This window comes from Labrus bergylta, chromosome 2, assembly GCF_963930695.1.
Source record: "Labrus bergylta chromosome 2, fLabBer1.1, whole genome shotgun sequence".
In the NCBI taxonomy this organism is placed as follows: domain Eukaryota; kingdom Metazoa; phylum Chordata; class Actinopteri; order Labriformes; family Labridae; genus Labrus; species Labrus bergylta.
In genome coordinates, this window is record NC_089196.1 from 22,202,984 (window position 1) to 22,213,143 (window position 10,160).

The following is a 10,160-nucleotide window of genomic DNA, read 5'->3' on the forward strand; positions in this document are numbered from 1 at the left end:
TCAACTAACTATCAACCCTCAGCTACTATTTATATCCTCCTTCTGTCAGGAAATGCTGCCATATTTATTGTGTAATATTAGGAAGTGAAGTCAGCATCTACAGGCCACATGTGATGTTACCCTCCTCCCATTTAGCTGTGGTCGGTCTGCAAGCTTCCCGTTTGTTTGTGAAGTGATTGTTAGTGCAATGGTTGCCACATGGAATATCTGGCGAGGCATTAATAGCTGCCTTTTGTCCCTGATAAGAAAAGACTTGCCATGACCTCAACGCTCTCTTGGGTTTCTCCTATTACTTGTGAGAAAAAAAAAGTTGTGTTTTCTTCAGTTGCCCTCTGGCGATGCAGGTTTTTGGCGTATTAAAGAAGTAAGAAGAATTCATTGCAGAGGAGAAGAGTGGTATTTTATTTTCACATAATAGAGTTCCTATAAAAAGTAGAGAATGCAAAGGGATGCTTGCCTTGTAAGTGTTCCTCTCCAGTTAAATATTTCACAAAATAAATAAATCATTACAATACAATCAAAACACAGTGGTTAAGTATCAAACATTTGCTTAAGATGTGATGTACCCTCTTTTATTTCCTTGCAGACCAATCATTTACCTCATTTTATCCGTTGTCTTTATGCTGTGCATAATCTGGAGATTATGGATTATAAATAACATATTTAGATATTTCTGCATCTACCACAGTTCATAGCTAGGACAGTGTCTTCTGTGTTGTCCATGTTACACACATACTCTAGATAAAAACAGTTTGGCACAGAATAAAGGATAAATATTACATCCCATGCCACTGAAAACACAGAAATCATCCTCTCCCATCAAATAAAAGTACACGATCTCTGCAGAGTCAGGAGCAGAGACCGTATTTTAATGTAACAGTGTTAGTGCCTTGTTTCCAAAAAGAGATCTCTCAGTGAATGTCTTTATTTTACAGATAGTTTCAGGATTGAAAATCTCTCAGTCCAGTGCTGCATGGTCGCCTTCTCCTCCAATTTATTTCGCCAGTTTACACCAAAATTGGAAGGAAGTGGGTGGCCGTGTTCCTCCTGCGGGTTTTCTTGCCTCTCAGCGGCTTCCCGTGGACATTCAGACCCACAAACATCTGCCGCTTCTTGTTCCTCCATTGGGCTGATGCGTACGTGTTGTAACCGTTCTCCTCAATGCGCTCCTTCAGGGTGCAGTCGACACCAAAGTCTCTCTGGAAAAACAACAGGTATCACGTTTCAGTGTTATAACCCCGACATGAGAGGTTAAGGCAAAACACACATCATTTTCTTGTGCAAATCCATTGTGGTTGCACACGGTGCCTTGTTTATGTACTACACCTTAATCTACATGGCATGTTTGGCTTCTTGTGCTTGTGCAGAAACTAGTGTGCACTTTGGAAATTGCAGAGTTCTTTTTTGTGCCCTAGAGGATCACATGTGTGCGCTGTTCTGATTGTGATTTAGACCTGACCCATCATTTAGGGAAGTAAAGATAAGGAAAGGGCTTTGATAAGAGCAGAGGAATCTAACACTATCTCTGCTCAGAAGCTTTCAGATTGGCCTCTGACCCGGATACTCACCGCTCCGTACAGCTCTCCCTTCCTACTGATGGCCAGATAGTAGTTGCTGTTCAGTCCTTTGATGGCCACCACTCCCACATCAACTGATGTGATTTCCAGAATACCTACGATTCAGGAAAAGAGGGTTATCTCAATTTGTGTTTCCAACCTGACCTTCCTTTAATATCTGAGGAAGAAAAATAGTTCTATTTCTTATAAGTTTGAGCTGAACTACCAAGAAAAGGCATCTTTACAAGTCAGAAAACATACATGTAAAACTTAAAAAATAGAGGAATTCACAGTAATAATTGTTTTCTTGATTCATAAATAAGCGTAAAGATCCATTCTTCTTGTAGCAGTCACAGACCAGGATAAATCCTTCAATTTGCAACAACATCGGTAAGAATACGTAACTAATGAATTACCACATGTTGCATGCTCATTTCAGGACATTTAACATGTGGCAACACACGGTGTGGGAACTCTCGCTCAGGTCACAATTGAACACATTCTTCATTTCAGTGATATTACAAAGTAACTTTACAACCCACACCTGTGTAACAGATTCCAGATGCGCAGGCCATTTAGTTAGAAAATGAATGGGTGGAGACTGCAGAGATTCTCAGGTTGTTTATGTTCTGTTTGGTATTTAGCTTTCCAAGTCCCTATACAAGTAATTCAGGTTTCTCATAGGCTATTAGAGAGGCTAATTTATACCCCAGTTAACAAGGGCAGGCTTTTTCTGCAGACAGCTGTGGTTATTTGTGTGGTCCCAGTATCAGAGGTCAGAGAGATATAACTTCCTAATGTGTCCTTTGACCACAGAACCCACTTGTCTCCTTTTGTGTGTGTGTGTTTGTGTGTGTGTGTGTGTGTGTGTGTGTGTGTGTGTGTGTGTGTGTGTCTGTGACAGTTTGTCTGCGTGCAAATGAGTTTGTGTGTGAGTGAACCTCCCCAGTTCACATGTTTGATTTCATGGCTCCCTCCCTGACTTCCTCTCCCCACTTCCTGTGAGCTGTCGTTATTTTATCCCGATAAGCACACATATGTGTAAGGGCTCACACACACACACACACACACACACACACATTCTGACACACACTTCAGCGTGGGGGGTGTGAACTCAAGAGACTTGATGACATCCTTTGATCAGATCAGCAGCCCCTCCTCTGTCTGATGACTGTTTGTGTGGCAGTCCTACTCTCCGGTGGCTGGAGGGGAGGGGGGGGGGGGGGGGGGGGGGGTCTTTGAAAGCTGCCAACTTGGTACGGGAGTGGACAGTTGAGGATGCAGGTGTGTGCCTCCCTCAAAAAAGAACAACCCATCTCTTAAAAGAAAACACAGCAGCATCTCTCCTCGTCCGTGAGGTCTTGACTGTATCAGTTTCTAGTTCAAACAGTGGCACCTCGGGGCAGTGAGGTCTGAAACGGTGAAGGCGGTGGTGTGGTGGGGACTGTGACACAACGGCCATTGAAGATCTGAGAGGAGCTAGATTTCTGTATGGGATCGGGTGTCGGGTACGGAGTGAGGATGTAAGACAATCTATGGCAGGCTCGGGCTGCTCTGTAAACATGGGAGGGATGAAAGGAAGGAGAACAGAGGAGGACAGAGGAGCCATGACAGTGAGACTGGGGGTGGAGTGAGGATTAGTAAGGCTGTAATGATCACTGATCAAAGTCAGCCACCGGAGGCAGGGGCGAGACTGGTTGTATACACACACACACACACACACACACACATGCACGCTAAAGCACATGCACAAATGCTCTCACATATGCACACATGGTTAATATTGCAACAGGTGAATGTGCACTTGTACCCTCAACCTGGCTCTGAAACTACAAAATCTCCATTAACTCTTTTCAGCTGAGTGGGGTTTACAACAGTAATCCTTCAACGTTCTGAAAATGCTGTGTATTAGCTAAATTTAACAAACCACATTATGCAAAAAAAAAGAAGTCAGCCAGCCAGGCTCAGCTGTTTACGTGGTGATACAGCAGTTTGTCTTTTGCCTGCTGGTTTCTTTTTTCCTAATGTGTGGCTTATTTGATACGCACTGTTTGGAGTTACAACAGTAAATGGTGCGTTGGTTGTGGAATGGAGGCGCTACGATGCCAGGGAGAATTAAAGGTGTTTTTTTTTCCACAGTGGGACGCCAAAAACTATGGGCTTTGCAGCTTTTTTTTCCCCTCACTCTCACTTTGCTCCGATTTTCAAATGAATGTTAACATGCGGCACAAAAATAGCATTTGGAAAGATAAGTCTTGATTGGTGCCATTCCCGTGCAGAAAAATGGTTGGGAGTGAGGCGCAGATCAGGATATATTGTAATAACACTTGATAAGGACCACACTGAGTGTATTTACAAAGCGGGGACATCCATCGTTTTCCCCAACTCGGAGGAAAGCCATACATCTCTCTACCTTCAACCTCCATAAGAGCACCATGTGTTTTTTTTGTTTTTTTTCCCACGCAAAGAGCTGCTGCTTTGATTAAAGGAGATGAATGTGCACGAAGAAACACATACTTTCTAAGCCATGTCCAGAAGCTTCTTCCACACATGGCCTTGCCCCCATGCAGCACAGACACACAAGTGGAGACCGGACACATATGCACACACATCTACACACACGTGATCTTGACTGGCTCGCCCTCTCACACCATCACAGCCGAGGATAATTAACTTCAAGTTTTTACCGCCAACTTTTGCATTCGGCCAATTTCTTATTCATCTTATTTAGCAATCGTTTACTAGTTGCACAGAGCTGCAAGCCGGCGATAAACTCTGGAGAACTCATCTGTAAATCATAGACAATTTAATTACGCACTTAGGCCAAGCAGATAGCTGTTAGCTGACTTTAACACAATCTCCCTCCTTTTCTCTCTGCCTCTCTGTAACCTCAGCACAGGCTCCCAGCGGGTTGGAAAGCCATGTGGGACAGTTTTGCGCTGGCATCCCAATAAATCTGTGGGAGGCTGGATACTGGCTCTTTAACAGACAATGAGCTGGATCCTCGCAGAGCCACAGGCAGCACCAAAAAATCCAACGCCTCCAAACCTGGAACACCTCTCAGACAAGACAAATATATGAATGGTAACAATAAGAAACATCCGAGGTCGAATTTGAATGTGTTGTTTCTTATTTGGGCTCAGGAAAACCCAAGCCTACCTCGTCTCATTGATAAAAAAAATTAGAATAAAAAAAAAGTGATATTTGTCACTTCAAGGTACCATGGAGGGTCTACAAAGGATGTCAGCTCTGGGATCATGTCTAGCCCCGGGGGCTGGAGGAAAGACTGAAGCTGCTGTTGTGTAGTATCCTTTACCGTTAGAACCTGATACCAGGGCACATAATCCACACACAGTGTCCCCAGACCCCCTCAGGACACAGCTTTTTGATGGCACCACCATTGATACTGAAGACGCGCGGCTTTGATGTGGCCACAATGATGTTCAGCCGTGTCATTCATGAACTTGTACCTCCAGAGAGAGAGAGAGAGAGAGAGAGAGAGAGAGAGAGAGTCCCCCTGTGCTCCCATTCACCTCCCTCAAACTGACTCAAACTAGCTTTTGAAAAGGCAACAAACTCCTAAAAACTGAAGGAGTTTTGCCCATTCAAAAATACAAGACAGAAGGTTAAATCAACCCTAAAGCACACATAAAGTTTAGGTTCACACACCACTGTTATGATAAACTGAGCAAGACTTCCTCCCGCCACTCAAGTTTTACTACTTAAAAGAAACCACTAGCGAAGGCGGCAGTAAAGGCATCACAGTGTAATACAGTCAGTAAATAAAGTTGCCTCTGTCATGACCTTGTCAAAACAAACATCTCCCCTGACATTCTGCCTCCCCGTGCCATTTCCCCCTAAGTCTCTTTGATTGAATGTGTGGTTTAGCTCTCCCAAGAGGAACATTAAAAGCTTCCATACACACATGGGGATGGGGGACAGAGAGAAAGAGGGAGAAAAGGGCATATATGTGTGTGTGTGTCAGTAATAAGCAAGCACATGTGTCGTCGTTGGCTGCTATATGATCACACACCTACTGGAGCATGTGAGTGCCCGCTGGCTGATAGGCACACACACGTAGTTCGGTGGGAATGCTGGGAAGACTAATGAGAATGCTTTTTTTTTTTTTTTTTTTTTTTTAACTGACTGATATGCCGAAACATACAACGTGTAATCATTTTAAAGACGTGTTTCTGCAAGTGAGCACGTCAAACTGCTTTAAACAAATGTCTGATGTGTGACCGAGGGTGTGTAATTTGCTCCACGCCGGCTGGCAGGCGGGCAATCTGAGTGGGAGAGTGAAAGAGACGCAGACACAGAAAAAGTGCTGCAAGAGGCTAAAAGCATCAATGAGGCTGACATCAATATCCTCTAGTCGCCCCCCCCAACCACCACCACCACCACCACCACCACCACACCACACCACAACACAAGGCCTGTTCTTCTGTGCTTGTTATCAGGTCTGTTTACCCTGGGCTGTGAAGACGGCCTGATAATGGCCGAGTTATCTGCCCCTGCTCCTTTTTAAGCCATCTCAGAGCTACCATCATTGTGCTGAGTGTTTGGTCAGCAGAGATATGGCTGGGATGTCTGGTTAAAAACAAAAAAAGACAACTCTAATCAGGGATTTGCTTCGACCAATTTACAAGCCAGTGAGCGGGCTGGCCTTCTCTGAAAATGACCGATGAATGAGGGACTTTTAAATAAATTTAGAGCTTACACCAAGTTGTCTTCTAATTTAGACCTCTGTGGTAATATTAGGCAACTTTTTAGGGGTAAGTCATGCTCTGAAGAATGAACATCGAATTTCTCAAATTAGCAAATACCAAACATTTTGAATGGTTTCTTGGTGCCAAAGAAGCAATCAACCGGTTTATTTTTAAACGGTTTAGAGTGAAATGTAAAAATCCTTCAATTCTAAACAGTGTCAGAAGTTCTGGTTGCAGAGGTTAAAAGCCTTGGGAGGTTAAAACCAAATACAATGATTTAGCTGAAAGATGCGTGCGCTTAAATCAATTTTAACATTTGCACACAAATGTTAAAACACAACATTTGAATCATCATTCAAGTCTGATTCAATCTTTTTTTTCATGCTTTTGATTATGAGTTTATGCAATGAGCTACTTACTGAGGGGGTCGTCTTTACTTTTGGTTCCATTGACCTTTCCATTCCTATCGATCCTCAGGAAAAACTTCTGGAAAGAGAACAGCTTCCTCCGCCGTATGTCCCCTTGCAGATGATTGTAGCTGCGCACATGCCTACCCTGAGCTCCGCCAGCCCGGCCAAACGGGCCCCTGGTGGCCCTTGGTCTAAAACCCACCTCAGTCTCAGAAATGTTCAGAGGAACACTAAGAGTTCGTGGGTTTGGGTGTCTGAGTCTGTCTCTGTGGTTTGGGTGACTGGCCGCCCCTGGTAGGAAGAGGGAAAGAAGCACAAGGGCCACCAGGAGAGGCAAAGACAGGGAGGGAAGCAGTGTGGATGACCTTAATCTGGAGCTGACCCCAGAACCAGAACTAGCCCCTAACCCAGCCCTGAAGCAGGACGAGGCAGAGGCAGCCTTACTTCCTCCAGCAGCCCATCTGATCATGGTAGTGTGCTGTGTGGAGGACTAGAGGCAGCCTCAGAGCCTGGGACATGCTGCTGGGGGCAAGGAGAAGCTGGAAGGGCAGGGAGGAGAGCCCTCCACAGTCCAGACGATGAAAAGGTCCCCCTGAAGAGTCCAAAAGATTCAGCACCTGTATAAAATGTGAGTGATTTTGGAGCGTGTGTAGACTGTTCTACAAGTGTTTGAAGCTGATAATCCTCCGGTTCTTTTTTTCCACTGTTAAAAAGCTGTAGGCTGACGTTCAGAAAGCCTGCAGTCCAAGTGTGTTTTGGAAAAAAATCAGTCTGATAAAGCAGAGATTACGTTAAAAAAAAAAAATACACACAAATAACCATGTGTGTGTATTCCAGTAACAAGCCTGTTTTCCACTCTCCTTTGGGTTTGCTGTTCTCTTGAAGTTGTTTAAATTCTTGCTGCTCCAGTTAGACTCTGTATTTCCATTTTTTTTTTCTTCAAAAAGACAAAAATAGAAAGTTTGCTGATGTCCACGTTGAAAGTTTGCAAAGTGTAAAATCCCTTACAGGTCCAGTGAAATCACAAAAGCTGCACTATACAGATTACCTGTCCAAAATGTGCTGCACTCCACATGTTCCAGTTTTCACTCTGAGGAGGAAAACCAGGATTCAAGACTTTAAAAGGAGCGTTGGTCAATTGAGGCGCATGTCAGATAATCCATCTGTCCCCTTGTGTTGCCCCACTCCTCTCGCTCTCCCCTTCATCTCTCTCTCTCTCTCTCTCTCTCTCTCCCTCTCCCTCTCTCTCTACCCCCAAATGACTCCACCTTCATGAAACATCGAGGTAACAGTCTGGGGAGGTCTTCCTCTCTGAGTCAGACTTGCTCACCTCCTCCTGTTGGTTAGCTCCTCGATGTGAGGATTCCTGGTGTGATCTCCTCACCTGAAGGCTGATCACAGAGAATGACTGCGTGTTGTGTTGTCTTGTTGTGTATAGCTGTGGGACTCTGTTAGCTATTTGATCCCTCCCTCCTTCACTCAACTTCCCCTCTCACATATGGGAGCAAGTACTGCTCTGCATGTGTGTGTGCATGCCTACGTACGAGCAGATTATAAGAGTGGGTGAGATAGCAGGGTTTATCTGAGTGGATGCAGCAGGGCAGGAAGAAGCCGTCTGCTGGTATCGGATCAGACCTCACAGCTGCAGATTATGCTGATGATTGCTTTATTGGTTAATCAAAGAGTGGGCTTGTTTGTAGTGTGCAAGAAACATGACCTAGTTGACATTTCCAATCTGTGTAATGCAAATTTTTGTTATCCTGAACATACATGTGCCTGCAGGGTAAAGTGTGAAGAGGATAACTATCTCAAATTGAAATGGACCCACTTATGACTCATTAAGATGTGAGTATCCTACAAGAGTCCTCCTCTATCTCTCCAGATAAAACTCATATTAAGTATCCGGGGTGCTGGTGGCGCAGTGGTTAGTGCGCAGTGGTTAGTGCGCCACCAGCACCCCATGTATAGAGGCTGTAGTCTTCCAAGCGGGCGGCCCGGGTTCGAATCCAGCCTGTGGCTCCTTTCTCCTTTCTCTCTCTCTCCCTGATTTCCGACTCTATCCACTGTCCTATCTCTCAATTAAAGGCACAAAAAGCCAAAAAAATGATCTTAAGAAAAACTCATATTAAGTTTCTGTTGCCGGTTCCAGTCTTATCGCCCATCTCGCAAAGGCCTCTCTCTTTACCTGAAGGCAACTTATCACAGTGTGTTATCTCTACCGCAGCGCTGTATTGCAATGAAGCTCTCCGGTTTCACTCGGCAGACCCTCAACCTTCCTCTGTGACTCAGGTGTCTGCGTGGCTGTCAGCCAGTGAGACTCTCTTTCACCCATCATGCATCATTTGCTCCTCAAGACAATGGTGGGACAGGAAGGCAGGATGGATAACGTCATATAGCAGGCTAGACAACAAGGATGCTCACTGCTCTCACGGAGTGAAAATGTGGAAATCCTTATTAAAACCCCTCTTATTTCAAACGGGACTATATTTGACTGTACAGCAAACCCTTTAGGTACATTTGTTAAGGCCTACTTAGAAACTAACAATGATCAAGGACTATATAGTGAATCCACTGTGATAAACTAAACATGTTCTGTCAGTCTTATCAGATCCTCCTGATCCTCTTGTCTTTAATGTCAGAGTCTGTCCTGTTCCCCGGCTTTGCCCCCCTTAAGTCCAGGTTTTTTTACTGCCTGCTTTAATGTCTGTCAACGATTTAGGGCCAGAGCAGCGGTCTGGTCTCAACTCTGGTCTTGGCATGGCTTTATCAGGAGATACAAACAAAGCAATCTTATCAGCTCTTCCTTTGTGCGGTCCCTTCCCACTGTGATAACCTGAATCAGTGCAGAGGACACAGAGCTGGGAGGAGCAGGCCTCATTTTTATTGACTATTATTATTGTTGCTGCAGTAATTGTTTAAAAAAAAAACATGTTTTTTGGACTTGCTCTCTATGATTCCAAATTCGATGATCAGTTTCTTCACCTAAAGTAAAGATTTACAAATTTATCACATATTAGGGTAAACCAAGGACTGTTTCTGGTCCTCCTGTTTTTTTTTTTCTTTCTTTTTTTTCATTTATAGCCTTCAACCCCTCAGCTCTCTCTGGGAAAATAAATAAATAAATAATTCCTCAGATTTCCTGCAAATGATTAAAACTGACCAAATAACCAGGGGGGATTTACTAACTTGTGTTTCATGTGCTTTTGTATTAAGATAGTGTTTCGTGGGTTGAAATAAGTGTACAAAATATGTGTGGGAATATCGTATTTAAAATGCTTCACTAGGGACCTGTTTATGGTGAGAATCTTTCAATCGGCATTCTTTAAGTTTATTATTTGCTCACTGGACAATAGTATGAAATCAAACACGCAGAAATGTCTCTATTTTCAGCTTGAAGCAGTGGGTTTAAAAACATGAAGTGTCCAGGATGAATGTTTTCACTTTGTAGGCATAAGTACAATTCTTAAATTAGGGCTGAGTGACTG

General features: G+C 44.0%; 1 protein-coding gene across 1 annotated transcript; it reads right to left on the bottom strand.

Moving 5' to 3' along the window:
* Positions 1-360: 360 nt before the first annotated feature.
* On the bottom strand, positions 361-7,805 carry fgf10b (fibroblast growth factor 10b). Its single transcript, XM_020643940.3, has 3 exons — positions 6,685-7,805; positions 1,569-1,672; positions 361-1,199 (listed from the first exon to the last, which is right to left on the bottom strand). The coding sequence occupies exons 1-3, from the start codon at positions 7,142-7,144 to the stop codon at positions 1,008-1,010; spliced, it is 756 nt and encodes a 251-aa protein (XP_020499596.2). The 5' UTR covers positions 7,145-7,805; the 3' UTR covers positions 361-1,007.
* Positions 7,806-10,160: the final 2,355 nt, after the last annotated feature.